This window comes from Pelobates fuscus, chromosome 2 (genome assembly GCF_036172605.1).
Source record: "Pelobates fuscus isolate aPelFus1 chromosome 2, aPelFus1.pri, whole genome shotgun sequence".
Lineage (NCBI taxonomy): Eukaryota > Metazoa > Chordata > Amphibia > Anura > Pelobatidae > Pelobates > Pelobates fuscus.
This window is the reverse complement of record NC_086318.1, coordinates 262,158,280-262,179,288: the sequence shown is the minus strand read 5'-3', so window position 1 is coordinate 262,179,288 and position 21,009 is coordinate 262,158,280. Positions and strand designations below refer to the sequence as shown.

The window sequence follows — 21,009 nt, the reverse complement described above, 5'->3', positions numbered from 1 at the left end:
GGGGAGGGGGGGGAAGAACACTATGGGGGAGGGGGGGAAGAACTCTATGGGGGAGGGGGAGGGGGGGGAAGAACACTATGGGGGAGGGGGGGAAGAACTCTATGGGGGAGGGGGAGGGAGGGGGAAGAACACTATGGGGGAGGGGGAGGGAGGGGGAAGAACACTATGGGGGAGGGGGGCGGGGGGGGGGAGAACACTATGGGACAGGGGGGCGGGGGGGGAGAACACTATGGGACAGGGGGGAGAGAAACATTAAGCGGGGGGACCACTAAAAGAGAAGGGTATTTTTTCATATTAGATTAAGTAAATTCATTAAAAAGTCTAATATTACTAAAACTTTTGGGAAAATAACTTTTTTTTTATTATTAAATAATTTGAGGGGAAAAAGTCATTTTCGGCCAAGGACTTCCTGAATTTTCGGTTTCGCCCCAGAATTTTAATTTCGGTGCAACCCTAATTGACGTAGAAACGATGTGAGAATATTAGTTTGTGAAAACGCTTGCTATAGTTGATTATTGTTTTCACTTTTAATCTGCTAGAAAAGAAATAGTAAAAACACAGGTGTTTCTAGAAGTGAAATACACTGTTCTATCAGTTACCTTTCTACAGTTATTGTGGTACCTGTTTCCTGGACTGCAATCTATGCTGTATGGTGTAATTGTAGTACAAATTATATATTAACTTGTGTGTATATTTTTGCTTTCTTTAGTAAAAATGAACAAGGCAAATTTGATGAACACCTTTCTGCTCGATCTTATTCACCACCATTAATATTTGAGAAAAGTTCACACTCTGCAGGTCTAAATTCCAAAGAATCTGATCGTAAGTTTATTGAAGAATTTCAATATCAGGCCTTTTTAGATCTTTTAAAATTATTTTTCAACACATTAAAATATCCCAAAATATAGAATATATAAACATTGTATCAATATATCAAAAATATAAATATATTACAAATTCAGTAATACATAATATTTTTCAGAATATTAAATCATTTTAAAAGTTTATTAAAATAAAACATTTTATTAAAGTAAATAATAATTTGGAAAGCGTATCCAACATTATAAAATCGAGACTTTAGTGTGTTACATTATTTTTTATTCATATATTTGTCCAGGTTCTAACATTCATAATGTTATTCATATACAGGAGAGATCAATCTTACCTCTTTGAAGGACATTAAAACTGTAGGCGGCAAAGTTGCATCTCTTGAGCTAGGTAAGTGATCCATTAATATAAAAATGTTAAATATAACTTGCAGTGACTTACGTAAGGTGTGTTTTATGGTGTCATGGAATAATTTTTTTGTGAAAGTGCTTTACGAACCGACCAAAACATACAAAATGCACCCCTAAATTATAATGGATATTGTGGAAACGTGTCCCATTCATTTCCAAGGAAGTAAACCATATTGTGTTTTAAAAGTAGCCCTTGCAAGATTGTAGTACTAATAAAATGCTTAAAATGTTTTTCTTAAAATATGTTTTTTTTACTGCTGCACGCTCAGAAAGGAGAGTATCGCCCTTTTATTAACACAACTAAGGACACAACTTCTGGAATAAAAGGGAATCATGACGGAATATTTCCGTCATGTGTCCTTAACCCCTTAAGGACCAAACTTCTGGAATAAAAGGGAATCATGACGTGTCACACACGTCGTGTGTCCTTAAGGGGTTAAGGGGTTAAATGGACACTGAAGATACTGGAACTGCCTCCTTTCAATGAGGCCCAGTGTCGGGAGCACCTGGTGCCATCCTTCCATTCAGCATTAACGGTTTTTAATGCATAACAAGAGTTCCCAGGAGCCCATTCCCCCTGTGTTGCTTGGGCTAATGAGGAAGCATTAACTGAACAGCAATGTGTGGCTGTGATTGGTTGAGAATATCAGTTAACCACTTTAGGCCTATCACAGCTACCCATTGCTAGTATGAATTGATATGGCTAGAAAGCAGCTTGTAATCTCTGTCTTAGCCAAACCTCCTGTAGGGGCCAGGCTGTGGGTGGCCAGGGACACATTTAGTGTCAAACTGCTCGCAAATGGTTTAACACTGAAGGGAGGGACAATGCCAGAGGACTCGAGGCACAAGAAACAGTTTAATGAGATAAAATAGTTATAGTGCCTACCGTCTCCCTTTTAAAATGAGAACAAACCAGGGGACGGGGCATGACATCAAAGCAGAGCAGACGCGTGTTGGGTGAGCGCCTGTTCGCAGTTGGCTTCTACCTACCAAACACCAGTATGCAGATCTGACTGCAAAAAAAACACTTCTCTTAGGGGGCCCTCCCAACAAATCTAGTACTCAATCAGATTGCCCAGATTGAGCCTTTGCAGCTCTTCCGGAGCCTTTTTTTCACCTCTTGTGACATCACACAGATGATTCTAAATGTTCAATCCAATGCATCTCATAGAAAAGCGCATGCGCAGCCGATGCTGTACTTATCCACTGAAATGGAGGTTACTTCTGAGAACTGAGTTTGACATGGTTCTCCCATCGTTGGTGCCTCCAATGACTGTCAGGAAGACCTCAACTAGAGGCATATCTAACCCTGCAATGTGAGCATTGCTTTATCCAGTGCATCGACACGACTTTGTTGTGATAAAGGTGTCTTTAGTGGCCCATTATGGGAACCTGGTAATAATGTTGATAAATATGAAAGTAATTGATTGTTAGTTACTATCTTTAATGTACTTAAATTAATATCTATTATTTAACACCATGGTTTTCCATAACAATACAAGACCGCAGATGTACTAAGTAGTGCTCTACAGGACTATAGCACCCTCTAAATATGATGTCCCGTAGAATCATTTAACCCCTTAAGGACCAAACTTCTGGAATAAAAGGGAATCATTACATGTCACACATGTCATGTGTCCTTAAGGGGTTAAAGGACCACTATAGTGCCAGGAAAACACTAGTTTTCCTGCCCCCACCCTCAGGGTCCCCCTCCCACCGGGCTCTGGAAAGGGGAAAAGGGGTAAAACTTACCTTTTTCCAGCGCTGGGCTTGGAGCTCTCCTCCTCCGTTCCGCCTCGTCGGCTAAATGCGCACGCGTGGCAAGAGCTGCGCGCGCATTCAGCTGGTCGCATAGGAAAGCATTATCAATGCTTTCCTATGGACGCTTGCGTGCTCTCATTGTGATTTTCACAGTGAGAATCACGCAAGCGCCTCTAGCGGCTGTCAATGAGACAGCCGCTAGAGGCTTTGGGGGAAGGCTTAACCCATTTATAAACATAGCAGTTTCTCTGAAACTGCTATGTTTATAAAAAAAATGGGTTAACCCTAGCTGGACCTGGCACCCAGACCACTTCATTAAGCTGAAGTGGTCTGGGTGCCTAGAGTGGTCCTTTAATCATTTCTTGTTACAGAGCAATTTGTTTTAGGCAGAAGAGTATTAAGAACATGTGGGGTCACGCAGTGACATAATTACACAGGACAGTTCCAATATGAGTGAATATGATAGGAGTGCCCTGGCCACACCCCTTCTATTGAAAGTGGTAAGGAGCCTCTTCTTGCCTTTTACATTGGCCTCCTTTTCAACATTATTCCAAACACAGGGTATAGTTAGCATTTATTTAAAAAAAACAAAACACTTTTGTATGTATAACCCATGGCAATACAAAGTGTGCATCAAAGAGCAATCATTTTAAGTTCATATATAAGTAATTGTACATTGGTTTGATGTTTTTTGTTTTTTTTCAGGAGGTGGTAATGAAGATGACTACATTGACGATTTCAACAGGTAAACTCAACATCTATTATGGTAGTAAGTGGTGTCCCTCAGGATTCTGTTGTGGGACCGCTTTTATTAAACATTTCTAAATAATCTTGAAATAGGCATTGAAAGTCATGTTTAAGTGTTTGCAGATGACACAAAAACTGTGTAAGCTAATACAATGTGAGCAGGATATTGCTTTGCTGCAGAGTGATTTAGATCCTGGCATTCAAATTGCAGTTGAAATTTTAAGTAGAAAAATGCAAAGTTATGCACTTCGGGGTAAAGAATGCACAAGCAACCTAGTGAATAGTAGTTGTGAATTATGGATAGCAACACATGAGAATGATTTGGGAATTGCTATAGGCAACAATGTGCAATGCCAATCTACAATTGCTAAGGCCAGTAAGGTATTGTCATGTGTAAGTAGGGGCATTAATTCTCGTGATGAGAATATAAATTTCCCTCTTTCAATATCAATGGTAAGACCACAGCTTGAATATGCTGTGCAATAATGGGCACGTGTTCTAAAGAAGGATGGCACTAGAAAAAGTGCAGAGACTGGCTTCAAAATTAATAAAAAATAATGGAAAATATTAATTATGAAGAAAAGTTAAAGTGGAATCTCTTCAATTTGGGAAAACCGGCACCTCATAGGGGATATGATGGCATTATACAAATATATTCGGGGCCAGTACAAACCATTTATAAACTACATAGGATATGAGGTCATGCATTTAGACTAGAGGAAAGGAGATTTAATCAAAGAAAAAGGAAAAGTTTTTTTTTTTTACAGTAGGAACAATGTAGAATTTGCTGCCTAAAGAGGTGATTTTATCAGAGTCTATACATTTGTTTAACCCCTTAAGGACACATGACATGTGTGACACGTCATGATTCCCTTTTATTCCAGAAGTTTGGTCCTTAAGGGGTTAAAGAGCAATTGGATGAAGACTTGCTAAAACATAATATTCAGGGATATGATTTTTAATTAGTGAGGTTATAGCTTTTTGATCCAATGAGAGATCTGACTGCCATTCTGGGGTCAAGAAGAATTTTTCCCCCTAGTTTTTGAAAAATTGGAGGCTCTTCAACCAGTTAATTTTTTTTGCGTTTTTTTGGATCAACAGCAAAAACACATGTGAGAAAGGCTGAACTTGATGGACGCATGTCTCTTTTCAGCTATGTAACTATGTATGTAAACTTTTAGCAGTGCATATTAACCTAATTTTGATTGTGTCAAAGACCTATCAGCTTGTAAAAACATTTAAAACAGTAGTACTAGTAACTCCAAGGGACACTCTTAACATCAAAATTACTACATCTTAATGTAATTTTTTTTAATTTTGCTAAGATCCTGTCCCTGCAGTCTAACAAATTTTAAGCTTTGCCATTTGTAAGAAATGGCACTGTTGACATTTTTCACTAGGAATTCTTCAAGTGCCCGTCAGACCATCACTAGAAATATTTACTTGTGAAGACATTCCATAATTAAAAGATTATACTTTCGGCATTGCAATGACAAATTATATTCTCATGGGAGGAATGGCTGCAGGGACTGTCTACCAGCGTGTTTGTTTTAAAATGGAAGGGGGGAAAACTTGTATGCTAAATTAGGAACAGTGTAACATTAAAAATAAATGTTTATTTTGAATGTCCGCGTCCCTTTAAAATTGCTGTTCACTGTTATTTTTATTATTATTAATAATAAAAAATAAACATTTAAAGCGGCACTGTCACTACCCCCAGCAAAATTAGTATTTCATAAAGATTAAATCTTTACGAAATACTCATATTGACTGTTAGAATTTCACTGAATATTCCAACCCAGTCAAAAGATATAGTGAGACAAAGTAGAAACTACTTTGTCAAACGATGACAGTGCCGTAATTCTTGTCATTTATTTTTGGTTAAGAAATGACACATAGTATCATACTCCTGTTCAGTTCCACCTTCCAATTTTAAATAAAATTTAATCCGTATCCATGCCATTATTATTTTTTTATTATTATTCATACTTTACTCATTATCTCCACAAGATTGTGGGACCAATGAAAAGTGCACATTTCTTCCAAATCATAAAAAAAACAAGAGAGCACTCATGTCCACGTAATCTTTTTATTTCCCATTTTCATTGCAGCACCAGTCACAGGTCAGATAAAAGTGATGTCAGTATTGGAGAAGAAATAGATGAAGAAGATTTATCTGTAGATGACTTGTTGGGTAGTGACAAGGTAAGCTGAGTAAGCATGATCCCTTTTGTTGCTGTACGGTGGTGGCATTGAGAACATATGTTAAAAAGACTTTGGATATTTTTATTTTATTTATTTTGTCTTTACTATATCTATGAAATATTGTTTCATTTGTTTATGTACTTTGTATCCAGGCACTTCCAAACCATTTTTTGAGTAACCAATAGGAGTTTCTTTTCAATTCATATATATATATGCCCATGACCCATAATTGAATTATGAAAAAATTATTATAGTAATGAAAATATTTCCATAATTTAATTTAGGATGTTTTGGACACAATAAATAAAACTAAGTAATGGCTGAATTCATATTTCATATAGTTATAAAGTTTGACCTTTTCAATCAGCCATTTTACTGCTAATCCTACACCAGCTGGAAAGAGGTCTGGGCCTGATGCGTAACAAGGCCACAGTCCTGGATGAAACACAGAACATCCACTAGTACATCACAAAGATGGCTTCCAAAGATGGACTGCTAAGGTAATTCTACACAAAAAAGGGATAGACCTGCCTAAGTCCCTATGGGAGATACCACATAGGGTAGTTGAGAATGACAGGGCTAAGATCCTGTTGGATTATTGGATCCTGACAGATAAGCAAGTACTGGCCAACCAATCTGATATTGTGGTGTTAAACAAGGAACGGAAGACTGCAGTATTGGTGGACGTAGCAATATTCAGGAAGTAGGAACGTGAGAAGATTGACAAATACCAAGGACTGAAAGAAGAGCTGGAAAGGATGTGGAAACTGAAGGCAGTAGTAGTCCCAGTTGTGATAGGAGCACTCCCCCAATTGGCAGGAGCGGCTTCAGGATATTCCATGTGGATCATCTACAGAAGAGTGCAGTTCTAGGAACAGCTAAGATACTGTACAGAACCCTCAGACTCCCATGCCTCTTGTGGAGGACCAAGAATGAGGGAGGAAAGTAAAATACCAAGAGGGGTGAGAAAGTATATATTTTTTATTTGTGGTCAGGTACAATAAGCCGAGTAATAGTATTGGTGGTGGTATAAGTCGCTTGCGGTGTGACAAACCCAATGTTTAGGTAGGCCTGTAAATAAAGCGGGCAAAAAGTTTAACCGTTTAACACTTTATTTTTTTTCTAAATTCTTTATTTTTGTAGTGCATAGCATATCATACAGAAGAATTTGAACATTTCTCAGTAATATACACTTCCGAACAATGGCAGGTTTATATCAGTAAATGTCTAGATAGCTGCCCTTTTTTTTTTTTTTTTTTTTTTTTTAAATACATGAGAATATAATATAAGTATAACAAGGCAATATAAGACAAAATATGTAAGCACATGGGTACAGACATATATCCACAGGAGTATAGAGAACTTGCTGGGCTGTAAGTCCCATTAATAATATTCTAGCCTCTTTATTTGAAAAGAAAAAGTAGTCGAGAAGCAGGGGGCGATAGGGGAAGCGCTCACTGTTAGTCGAGTGTCACGTAGGACATATCCCAGTAATACAGTGGTCGTGGCTAGCTGGCAGTTAAGGTGGTAGGACTTCAAAGCTTGGCTAGATATATTGGCACAGGAGGCTAAATAATGATGAGGCTCTTCATCGAAGTCTAAGTGCCGTATAAGAGTAAGTGTCGGAGTAAAGTTAAATGCCCAAGTGCATGCATTAAAGTGACGAGCAGTGTGTCACCAGAATGCCCCAGCTTTAAAAGTAAAGATAGCTTGCTCTGTATTCTGGGTAGGCTGATGGTAGAGGAGTCCTAACGTTGATCCCTGTGTGGATGTGAGTTAGCCTATATGTAAATATAGTAGACACATGTGGTACATTCTGAACAGTACTACTGCTTAAGGGAAATTCGCTTGGTCACTTCCTAAGGGAAGGGATGCACTGCATGCTGTAAAATATTACGCCTGGCTATGGTTGTACGGTACGTCAGGGCCAGGATAAACTGGGTTCAGGTGGGGGGAATAATATGGTCGAAGAATGATCTATAAGATTAGGCAGAAAGAGGCTAAGCAAGTTATAAGAGCTTCCAAATCACACACAGAAGAGAAAATAGCACAGTCAGTAAAAAGGGGGACAAAACTTTTTTTTAGATACATAAATGAGAAAAGTAAAGTAAAACAAGGATTAATTAGATTAAAAACAAAAGAAGCGCAAGGTATGTAGAAGAGGATAAAGGTCTAGCTGACTGCCTCAATGAATATTTTTGTTCAGTATTTACAGATGAAAATGAAGGAAAGGGACCTCAGTTAAGAAAAAGGATAAATGAGTAATTTATTACACGTGAGTTTACAGAGGAAGAGGTTCTATTTCAACTGTCAAAAGTAAAGACAAATAAGTCAATGGGACCTGATGGAATACACCCAAAGCTATTAAAAGAGCTTAGTGGTGTACTAGCAAAACCATTAACAGATTTATTTAACCAATCATTGATAACAGGAGTAGTCCCAGAAGATTGGGAGTTAGCGAATGTTGTGCCCATTCACAAGAAAGGTAATAGGGAGGAGTCGGGCAACTATAGGCCAGTAAGCCTTACTTCAGTAGTGGGGAAAGTGATGGAAACCATGTTAAAGGATAGGATTGTTGAACATCTAAAAACACATGGATTTCAAGATCAGAGACAACATGGGTTTACTTCAGGGAGATCATGCCAAACTAATCTTATTGATTTTTTTTTGATTGGGTAACTAAAATTATAGATCAGGGTGGTGCAGTAGACATTGCTTACCTAGTAAGGCTTTTGACACTGTTTATCAATAAACTGCAATCTTTAAGTTTGGATTCCAATATTGTTGAATGGGTAAGGCAGTGGCTGAGTGACAGGCAACAGAGGGTTGTAGTCAATGGAGTATATTCGAAGCTGGGGCTTGTCACCAGTGGGGTACCTCAGGGATCTGTACTTGGACCCATTCTCTTTAATATTTTTATTAGTGATATTGCAGAAGGTCTTGATGGTAAGGTGTGTCTTTTTGCTGATGATACTAAGATATGTAACTGGGTTGATGTTCCAGGAGGGATAAGCCAAATGGCAAATGATTTAGGTAAACTAGAAAAATGGTCAGAGTTGTGGCAACTGACATTTAATGTGGATAAGTGCAAGATAATGCATCTTGGACATAAAAAAAAAAAGAGCAGAGTACAGAATATTTGATAGAGTCCTAACTGAGGAAAGGGATTTAGGGGTGATTGTTTCTGATGACTTAAAGGTAGGCAGACAATGTAATAGAGCAGCAGGAAATGTTAGCAGAATGCTTGGTTGTATAGGGAGAGGTATTAGCAGTAGAAAGAGAGAAGTGCTCATGCCATTGTACAGAACGCTGGTGAGACCTCACTTGGAGTATTGTACGCAGTACTGGAGACCGTATCTTCATAAGGATATTGATACCTTAGAGAGAGTTCAGAGAAGGGCTACTAAACTGGTTCATGGATTGCAGGATAAAACTTACCAGGAAAGGTTAAAGGATCTTAACATGTATAGCTTGGAGGAAAGACGAGACAGGGGGGATATAATAGAAACATTTAAATACATAAAGGGAATCAACACAGTAAAGGAGGAGACTATATTTAAAAGAAGAAAAACTACCACAACAAGAGGACATAGTCTTAAATTAGAGGGACAAAGGTTTAAAAATAATATCAGGAAGTATTACTTTACTGAGAGGGTAGTGGATGCATGGAATAGCCTTCCAGCTGAAGTGGTAGAGGTTAACACAGTAAAGGAGTTTAAGCATGCGTGGGATAGGCATAAGGCTATCCTAACTATAAGATAAGGCCAGGGACTAATGAAAGTATTTAGAAAACTGGGCAGACTAGATGGGCCGAATGGTTCTTATCTGCCGTCAAAATCTATGTTTCTATGTTAGGTGGCAAAAGGATGTGGACGCCACAAGGTATCGATGGAGTACAGATTAAAGATACAATATATAAAAGTGAACTGCTTTGGAAATTGCCAGAGCTTTGGTATATGAACGGTAGTGTGACAAACGCTCCTTACCCTGGGCGTTTGTCACGAACTCCTGGAGGAGCCTGCTAGCTTATCTCCTGCCCAAGGACTATGGGCCACATACAAAGACCCTGTTCGGGAGTTAAATCTCCCCAGCCACCATTAGCAGCTTTCCCTGGGTGCCCCTGGTTCGGCACTTTCCATTCATTCAAATTGAACCGAACACTAGCTCGCATGAAGAACCGCATGATTTGTCCTCAGCGGTACCTAGCCGCGATCGTTATGAAACCAAATTCGGCATGAGGACTTTGTGGGTTCCTGGTCACCTCAGCGGGACTTAGCCGCGAATGTTATGGAACGGTTTTTGGTATGAGGTGACCGTGCGGCTCCCGGACAACTTGCTCCGGGGTTTTGAATGACTTTGAAATCCGCCAGGAGAGCGTTTTTTGGAGGGAAGTTGCCCGAGACTAAGTGGAACAAACGCTACCTAAGAGCCAGGCGGAGCACACTGTATTGCGGCCACAGGAGCTGCAAAAGCACCCAACGCCCTGGAACTGTTTTTGGCATAGGACCATGTGTGCGGCCGGTCAGAACTTTGACACGGTGGTGTTTCCCCTACACTGCATGGATCTGAGCGCTATTTGAACAACTTGGGCGCTTAGATCCAAGCTATCTGGGGATATAACATTTGTGATATTATTATTATTATATATTTTTGTGTTTTCTTATTTTATGTAATTTATACTTAGTCATGCTGACACTGTAAATTGTAGCCAGCATCCTGATTTTGTAAATAAGTTGGCCAGATAAGTTTTACCCCTTCATCAAGTTTAGGTTGATACTTGGGGGAACTTGGGCTATAATCATTACTGCGCTTGGGACTCGGGAGATTTATAACGGATATACTCAGCTGGGGAACCGTTACAGATAGATATTGGCACAGAGTGCCGAAATTTATCTTGGCTATGCGATGTGCTAATCTAGTATGAGGTTCTGGATTGTTTGAGGTCATAGTAGATCGTTAGGCAGGTGTGTTTAAAATATACCTGAAAGGGGCGGGGCCTGACAGCAGAGCTGGCCAGACATACTTGCAGAGAGCTCTGGCACAGCTAAGCCTAAAAGCAACGAAAACTCGTCATAATTGTGGTTTTTACAGACCAACATAACGGAGGCTCATTGCTGCATCGAGTGGGAGCTCGTGGACACCAAAAAAGTGACTTTCCATCGAGATCTGCCACACTCCATACCTAAGGCCTAGCATGACAGGCAGCCTGATGGCTGGGAGAAACAGCAACATGAGAACCAAACCGAGCAGCAACTATACCAACACCCTGCATCCCCCCCCTCTGGACCGGTGGGGGTCATCCCGGTCCCAGTGGGAAAAACCCTCAGACCTACAGCAGGGGAGTATCTGGTCGGAACAAAGCTCGCATTCAGTAACCAAGATGGCCACCGAGCCACAACCTCATGAGACCCTGCAGGCCTGGAGAGAGGGCTTTGAGGCCAGGTTCAATAAGATCTGTGAAGACTTTTGGAGGCGATTAGAGCGCAGACCCAAAGCGTTTCACTCATCCGCCACAATGCCACATGAAGTGGAAACGGCAGCCCCCCGAGACGACATAAGACAGGGGCCAAGTAAGGAGAAGCGTCCACCCCGCCGCCCGCCTCACCAGCGGTCTCCCCGGGCACCCAGACGTAAAGCAGCACCACAGCACCACATCGCCGCAAACCCGCCTTACCGCACACCCGGCGCTCCGCCGTGCGACACCTCAGAGGGGCACCAAAACGCACCTGCACACTGCCCTACCAGGAGAATCTCACCAGGCAGCACTGCTTACGGGCGCTGAGAAGGCTTGAAGACCATAGCCCAGATAATCAACTCTGCTATTTTGCTGGTGGACACAGTGAAGGAACACACAGGACTTTGGGGTTGGAGGGGCCCGAGCATGCAGAAAGGTGGACTCAGGACCCCCAGAGCAGACAGCCCAATTCAATGCCCACCATCACGTTCCTGGCTCTTCCAAAACAGGGGAATCGGATGACTGGTGACTTACTGAAAAAGCTCTAGATAGCCATTACTGGCTCTGATTTATACTAACTTTGTTATAGGCCAGGCTTCTGAGCTCCTGTCTCCTTGTTTGTTTGTTTTTTTTATTTCCTAATTGATTCTTCTCTATTTCCTAGCTATCATAGTGCAGGGAACGGCAGTAGGGCAGACATATAGCTCCAATAATAACCGACATGACATGAATAGACAGCCTGTTCTCATCCTGCATTGTCTATAACGCTCAGCTCTCCAGGCATAACACGTTTCATGTATATCGGAACTTTAATTAAAACATATGTATAGCTCATTGTCGACACACATGTCTTGGCCACAATACAGGATAACGTTACTATTTGGTTTCAAACAGAGGCGAGGGTGGCTTACTTGATCGTTCCCTGAAGGCTACCATAACGCTGCTCAGTAAATGCACCTCTAGACATGCGGCCTATTGCTTTAAAGTTAACCCTCTTTGCTGAGGCCTGCATAGCATAGCACTACTGTCCCAAGCTCTAAGGGTCACTGGCCTGGGGCATCCCTAGGGATTTACTCCTGTCTCCAACTGCTACTTACTACTCTTATAAAATGTGCTGTTTTGATCTGCCATGAAAAGGTTATGTTATTGAAACGCTCGCATCGGCACTAAAAGTTGAAGCACGTTATTACCATTACTGGTTGACTATTATAAATTAGCATGACTAATCACACTTGCTTATCTTCTGGCATTCATAGCACCAACCTGTTAACGTATAAAATAGTGCAGCTCATGTGACATTTTAAGCAAAGCTTTGTCTCGTAGGTTGCATACTCCTGCCGAAATGTCTATATAATGCCTATAATCATACAAAATGTACAAAGCAAGTCATTAACCCTGTTATACCTTTTTAAAAATTGTGCATGTCTTTCTCATTGCTCTACTACATGTAAGCTATCTATTGTGAATCTATTGTCATTGGCTGTTGGGGCATGACAAAATTGTATGTATTTTTTCTGCACTACAAAAATAAAGAATAAAAAAAAAAATATATACCTGAAATTGTGATTGAGTCAAAGCGTCAACTGCTATTTTGAGACAGTCTGGTATGTGAATGTGGACAAGGTAAAATTGTGATGTTGCTGCACCTCTGTAGAGACCCCCAGGCATGCAGCGGTCAAGCTGGGGCATAGTCCAAAGAGAGACACAGTTTACTAAAAGAGGGTAGATACCGTGTGTCACCCTGATAAGCCGGACCCTGTCCGCGAGGAGCCAGTACTGCAACCATATCAAGTCTAGTTTTATGCCCAGGAAAGCTAGACTGCTGGATGGGCTATAAGATTATCTTGGAATAGAGGAAAGCCCAGGGATAAAAGTAGGGCCATGGTTTTGGTACGGGGTATAGTATTCCTCTACTTTTAATATAACTCATTCTCCTCTACTTTTAATATAACTCACTTGTTGAGAGGAAGGGTCAGTGTTGAAGTAAAAGGCCAGTTGTCGATGTTAACTTCTGTTAGTCATTGCCTAGGAAAAGGCGTTTAGGGCACATAGTTTGGCGTGGCACTGAAACAGGGAGCAGACGTGGCATAATCTACAAGCTGAAACTGCAACTACCAGTATTGAAATTGTTACAGATTAACGCCTTACCCAAAAATACAATAGGTCTTGTAAAAAGAAGTCCAGTTGTTCCCTACAGTGTAGGGATGTGTAAGAGAGGGCATCATTAGATGTAAACCAAAAGCCAGAAGAAATTTGGACATAGTCAGAAGTGCTGTCTGGGGTCCCTATCTTCAAATCTACGGACAAGTGTCCGTAGTAGTATGCCTTGTACTCCATCAGGTCTTTGGGAGGCACTCAACAAGGAAACCAAACTAATGTCTTTGACTTCGGGTATGTTCCTAATGGACGAAGGAATTAAATGTGCTGGAGTAATAATGTGATAAAATGCAACGTGTTGGATTGTAACTGGTGATGTTACCTTGAGAGGATGGAAGTAAGTGGTACAAAGTAGGATACTCAGTGGGAGGGTTAAGAACTCTTGAGTTAGAAGATTCTAACTTCTTTAGTCTGTCGTTTATCATATTTAAGGGTAAAAGATGTATGTCATCGTAGTGTGCATCTCCGCCATGCAGAGTTGACAATTATGAGTCTGTACAGTTAAGCTCCCAAGCTGTAGCTGGGAATGATATGCCTTATGTCTTTGTTCAGCAGCAATTTGGGAATGGTCCAGGATCTCAAGGGATCGGGATAGTGCTATCCCGGTTCTTGGCTGGAGTGTATGGTTTGTCTGGGGTGGATGGACTGTCGGGGGAACTCAGGGGCAAAATATCCTCTTTTTACCTTGGTGTGAGACGTAGTATGATCCAAGAAATAAAGCGTAAATGTGATGTCCATGTTGTGATAGTGTAGCCCTGCATCAACTGGCGGCTTGATTAGTGCCGCATGGCGAAACAGTTGGCTAAACAAGGGAAAGATGAGGCTGTACTAAATGTCAAGTGGCTCTGAGAGGCCCCAGCTATAAATTTGGCTAAGGGACTGAGGCCACCAAATGAAGTGGTGGGAATGTTGGCATCTCGCTGACAAGTAAAAGATTCAAACAAGTGGCCATGACAGATGAAGCCCCTATCTAATGACCTGGAGAGGCTGAAACAAGCCTCTACCTATGAGTTGGGCCAATGGGCGAATACCTCTGTGTAAGGATAGGATTTTTTTGCCTCGCGGGACACAATACCCTATACAGCCAGTTGATCTATCCCTAAGGAATGTAGGGCAATAGAAACGTAATGAAATGATGTGGAACGTACATACCTTGACAAACTAGTGTGCGGCTGAGCTTGAGAAAGGAATATTGTAGAGAGGAACCTAAAGACACAATGAGAATCCTAATGGGAATATGTCCAGTATGGCATAAGTGCTAATTGAGATAAGAGCATAACGTACCTATGTTGTGGTTAAGCATTAAAACGTCCACAACAGGATAAGTAAGGATAGTAGAATAAAGGAATTTAATTAAGTGCATGAACTTGGGCCAATCAATATGGATAGGAGAGGGAGTGCTGCACTTAGGCAAGATTTCACACTGTGCTTCTCACTGCTTGAGGGACTGGGAATATATGTGAGATCTGCCAAGTGCCTGTGACGGGAGTTGAATTATATGAAACTTGGTAAACAGTGACCGACCACAGAGGCCTGATTATAGTGAATGCGTAATGATAATGAGCGGGGAGTAGACTGTATGCTGAAAAACAACGCAACGTCTGGGGGACCTGAACAAGGAAATACAACCTCCTCACACATTGATTGATTTGTTTGGTTTATTAGCGATTAGCTTCTCTCATCCAAAGGGTAGCTTGCAGAGTGAGCAGTGCAGCACCATGCAGGGAGATCTCTATATCTTCCTACCAGCCTGTGTAGCAAGGTGGATGGAGGACTGCAAAGGAGCTCAGCACAGCCGGCAATTGAAAGGTAGCACTGGCTCTGTACAGTCATTGCAAACAAAATTAATTTGCTATGAAGAAATTTATTTTGCAATGATTGTAAGACCCTGGCAATCATGTACACATGAGTGTCACATAGAAGAGGTTAACAAAGCAAAGTTGTAAAAAAAAAAAAAAGCGCAACTGTGCAATTTAAAGTTGCAAAATAATAATTTGCATAATTCTATTTTTGACGTACTCTTTCACAATCCTCATTAGAAGCAACACATGTGGAATAATTCTTATATTCTGTGCAACCAAAATGTGGATGCCAAAAATGTTTTACATTTTATTTCATTCTTTTATGTTCGACATAAGAATATATTACCATTAATTATTACATATTCCTAAACAGTGTATGAATGGTTGTTAGATTTTCTGCAATTTCCAGAACTGGAATTGTGTTTTCCACCCAAAAATAGATTTTTTTTTAGAACAAAAGCACATTAAAAGTACATTAATGTAATGCATAAATATTTTTTTCTTTCTTTTTCTAAGTGGCTGCTGCTGCTGTATCTGTGTGGCTTTTTTTTTCTTCACATCTTTCTTTTCATTTATATTTTGCAGCTTGATGACCTAACAACGGACCACACCATATCTCAGATAAGCGATGTTGCAGATTACTTGGAAGAAGTTTCATAGATATCGCCATATTTTACTTTATTTAACATTAGCTAAACTAGGCAAGAGACATTATTTTTTTTACTTCCCTTCTAGAATGTATTACTATTACTGATTTTTTTTATTTTTATTACATATCAAAAAATGTTGTTACTCCTTTTAAGGCTCCTGAAAGCAAGTAACTGAAATGTCAATAATAGACTCTTAAGGTACCTGCCACAAAGACAAGAATTTCATAATAAAAATAAAAAAAACAAAAAAATAAAAAGTTTTAACTACAAAGGTAAATAGTTCAAATTCAATAGCGCTTCACACAAGATATACTAGGATGTGAGCATAGAATTGGTAAGCTACCAGTTGATGGGACCTCTACTGCATCAGAATCTATAACCCATTTTATCTGTAAAATTTCTGGAGAGTTAACCACTGAAAAAATAAAATCCCTGTTTAGTAGAAATACTCCAAATTAAAACTTGCAAGCATTTAATTATGCATTTCTTAATTGAGGTAAATCTAAAAGCAGCTTGCAGTTATCTTGTCTGCCTTTTCAAGCCCTCTACTTCATCCCCTGCCCAGACTTTCCATGGCTATTAAATCAGACTTCCCAATGCAGATCAATGAGCAGTTTTTGCAAGGCAGGTGCTCTGAGCAATTGTTGCCTCTTGAGAACCAAACTGGTTGTCTGATTAAAAACTAGAGTGGTGGTACCAGGTTAATTTATACAAGTCTCCATTTCTATTCAAATCTGTAAAATTAAAAAAGAGGACACATTCTTCACACAAAAAGTTTTTTAGCAAACCAAACTTTGGAGTGTCCTTTTAATATTAAATCAGTCTTGTACATCTAGTGTTTCAACAAGTTGTTCCTTACTCATGCCAAATCAACCTTCAGTGGATCGAGAGTGTCATGTTAATATTGTGACATCAGTAAATGACTGTAAGATGATCCCAAAAGGAAGAAAATATTTTAAGTCATTTGGAAAATTATTACAGTCTGATTTAGTTGAGGGTATGTTTTCTTCTAATTTAGATAAGTCAGCATGTCCAGGTCTTTCACCAAGTTGTGCTAGAAATTAGCACAACAAATGCACAGTATCATTTTTTTTTATTTTTTTTAAGTAATACCACCACCAAAATGTCAATAAAATAATTCCTAATGAAATAAAAATAAATGGCTGGGGTTTTTTCTGTTTACAAATTAATAAACATAAACACTAATCCTATGTGATATTTCATGTTACTACATCTTTTTATTTACCTCTAATGGTTTCCTACATCTTACTTTCAAGCCTGCAGTTTGAAATAGCTTAGCTTATCTATAAAGCATGAACATACAGTGTTGGACAGAAATTAACAGTCCTGCTTATACCTGCTACGGAATTATATGTAGGATATTGACTAAGCGTGGAGGGAAGTGCAATCCACATCAACAATTTGGTCAACAACTAAACACACTGAACATAAAGGGAATTGTAATTTAGTGGTAAATATATTTTATTGTATTTTGTTTTTATTAATACATACAACATTACATATATTGCAATCAAAAGGGAAAACTCTCGAAAGCAGTATCCTGCAAATTAAGCAGAAGGAAAGAAGTCCCTGCAAGAGGGGAAAAAAAATCATAATTTAAAAGTAGAGAGACTGACTGTTGTGAAGGAGGAGGACCAGGCTGCCACATCATCATAGGAGGAGATTTGCACTGACCTGCAACTCTTAATGCCCAGGCCAAAGTAATTGCGTTTCAAGTGTTACTAGAAGTCAAGAGCCACAACTCGGGAGAAGAAAGAAAGAAAAACAGTAAAACCAATATTTTTTTTGCTTCCCACTGCTTAAAGGACCACTCTAGTGCCAGGAAAACACTAGTTTTCCTGGCACTATAGTGCCCTGAGGGTGCCCCCACCCTCAGGGACCCCCGCCCACCCGGCTCTGGAAAGGGGAAAAGGGTTAAAACGTACCTTTTTCCAGCGCTGGGCGGGGAGCTCTCCGCCTCCGTTCCGCCCCATCGGCTGGCTGCGCGCATTCAGCCGGTCGCATAGGAAAGCATTTACAATGCTTTCCTATGGACGCTTGCGTGCTCTCACTGTGATTTTCACAGTGAGAATCACGCAAGCGCCTCTAGCGGCTGTCAGTGAGACGGCCACTAGAGGATTAGGGGGAAGGCTTAACCCATTAATAAACATAGCAGTTTCTCTGAAACTGCTATGTTTATAAAAAAAATGGGTTAACCCTAGCTGGACCTGGCACCCAGACCACTTCATTAAGCTGAAGTGGTCTGGGTGCCTAGAGTGGTCCTTTAAGGTCCTTGGAAGTGTAATGTATTATGACATCCCTGAAGAAGTCATATCCTGGCGAAACGCGTTGGATTGAGTACCTGGACTATTTTTATTTCCGGTTTTATTAATTTTGTATGTATTTTATTAGCATACCGTATATACTCGAGTATAAGCCGAGTTTTTCAGCCCATTTTTTGGGCTGAAAAACCCCAACTCGGCTTATACTCGAGTCAGAGTCTGTATTATGGCAATTTGCATTGCCATAATACAGACTGGGGGGAGAGGGGGGCTGGCAGAGCTGTACTTACCTTTCCTGCAGCTCCTGTCAGCTCTCTCCTCCTCCGCGCCGTCCGTTCAGCACCTCGGTCAGCTCCCAGTGTAAGTCTCGCGAGAGCCGCGGCTCTCGCGAGATTTACACTGGGAGCTGACAGAAGAGCAGAACGGACGGCGCAGAGGAGGAGAGAGCTGACAGGAGCTGCAGGACAGGTAAGTTACAGCTCTGCCAGCCCCCCTCTCCCCCCCACTGAACTGCCACTGGACCACCAGGGAAGGAGAGCCCCCCTCCCTGCCATATATCAAGCAGGGAGGGGGGACGAAAAAAAATATATAAATAAAATAAGAAAAAAAAAATTAATAATAAAAAAAAAGGGGTATAAGGACCACTATGGGAGGGGGGGGGGGTATAAGGACCACTATGGGAGGGGGGGGGGGTATAAGGACCACTATGGGAGGGAGGGGGTGGGTTAAGGACCACTATGGGAGGGAGGGGGGTATAAGGACCGCTATGGGAGGGAGGGGGGTATAAGGACCGCTATGGGAGGGAGGGGGGGGGGGATAAGGACCACTATGGGAGGGAGGGGGGTATAAGGACCACTATGGGAGGGAGGGGGGTATAAGGACCACTATGGGAGGGAGGGGGGGATAAGGACCACTATGGGAGGGAGGGGGGGGATAAGGACCACTATTGGAGGGAGGGGGGTATAAGGACCACTATGGGAGGGAGGGGGGGTATAAGGACCATTATGGGAGGGAGGGGGGGGGGTATATGGACCACTATGGGAGGGATGGGGGGGATAAGGAACACTATGGGAGGGAGAAGGGGGATAAGGACCACTATGAGAGGGAGGGGGTGGGATAAGGACCACTATGGGAGGGGAGGGGGAAGTAAGGACCACTAGGGGAGGGGAGGGTAAGGACCACTAGGGGAGGGGTGAGTCAGGACCACTGGGGGGGGGGACTGAAGGAACACGGGGGTGGGGAGGTAAGGACCACTGAGGGAGGAGGGGAAGTCAGGACATATGGGGGGGGGGGAGGGGGCGGCAAAAAATGTTTTGCCTACGGCGGCAAATATCCTTGCACCGGCCCTGCACACACTGCATTCACTGCATTCACACACTGCATTCATGCACACACACACTGCATTCATGCACACACACACTGCACTCATACACACACGCTGCACTCATACACACACGCTGCACTCATACACACACACATACGCACACACTGCATTCATTATACACACACTGTAAATAAATATTCAATTAATATATTTTTTTTAGGATCTAATTTTATTTAGAAATTTACCAGTAGCTGCTGCATTTCCCACCCTAGTCTTATACTCGAGTCAATAAGTTTTCCCAGTTTTTTGGGATAAAATTAGGGGCCTCGGCTTATACTCGAGTATATACGGTACTTTTCTGCTGAATCTGACTACTCCACTTGTGTGCGGACGAATTTACCATCTTGTTCCACTTGCTAGTGGAGATGTGCTAGCTGATTACAGCTTGAATGTAAGTGCAATCAGTGTAATTCATTGTATTTTTTTTTAACAGTACTACTCTATGTACATTTCTTTTATCTCTCTGAGGATTTAGCACATAAGAAGAATTTCACCACTTCTTAAAAGACACCCCAGAGGGGGGGATAAGCGCAGAACATCAGTGTTTCTTGTAAGTTTTCTACCTCCTGGATTTAGTCACTGTCCTTTTGGCATACTTCACCATTTGTGATTTTATATTTCCAAATCACCTAGAGATCACCTTCTATAATACAGGTTGTATCCTCTATAAATTTAGTGTGCTATCCCACCTTTAGCTTATACTACACTTTGGAATTGTATAAACTATTTTGGTTTTCTCTGTATTTTATTTGTGTAAGTGAGGTACACTCTTGTTGATGGCACTTTTTTGGCTTTTGGGGGTTACGATGTAGTACATATTTTGTATATTCCTGTAGTATGAAAGTTGCCCATGTATTATTTATCCAAATTTATGCATACCCACAATTATCTTGAATATTAAGTATAAGGAGCTGATCTGCTAATTAGTTGGCCTGATGCGCAGAACATGGCAGTTGGTGATCACAACTTTCTCTCTCTCTGGATCACACGATGGTGAGGGACCAGCTGCTGGAAATGTGACATTTAAGATTTAAAGCATCTGCTGTTGATGGTGGGTGATTGTTGCTGGCAATGATGCATGCAGTTTGTGATTAAAGTTCTCTATGATGGTGATCTACCACAAGGCAGTATTATGAAGGCTACAGGGCCGGATTTCCCATTAGGCGGAGTAGGCACCTGTGTGCAGCACTTCTAATGTGGCTTTTTTGAACTTAAAGGGATACAATAGTCAGCAGAACCACTACAGCTAATTGTAATAGTTCTGGTGTCTAGGACATGTCCATGCAGGCGTTTCAATATAAACACTGCCTTTTCTGAGAAAATTGATT

General features: G+C 41.0%; 1 protein-coding gene across 3 annotated transcripts in view; it reads left to right on the top strand.

Moving 5' to 3' along the window:
• The window catches only part of CEP43 (centrosomal protein 43), a 57,580-nt gene extending 40,510 nt beyond the window's left edge, over positions 1 to 17,070 (top strand). For all 3 annotated transcript variants that reach the window (XM_063443365.1, XM_063443366.1, XM_063443364.1), the window contains 5 exons: positions 710 to 822; positions 1,150 to 1,218; positions 3,705 to 3,744; positions 5,858 to 5,951; positions 15,951 to 17,070. In XM_063443365.1, the coding sequence (XP_063299435.1) occupies positions 710 to 822; positions 1,150 to 1,218; positions 3,705 to 3,744; positions 5,858 to 5,951; positions 15,951 to 16,025 (391 nt within the window). In that variant the 3' untranslated portion in view covers positions 16,026 to 17,070. The remainder of the gene's footprint in view (positions 1 to 709; positions 823 to 1,149; positions 1,219 to 3,704; positions 3,745 to 5,857; positions 5,952 to 15,950) is intronic.
• The last annotated feature ends 3,939 nt before the right edge of the window (positions 17,071 to 21,009 follow it).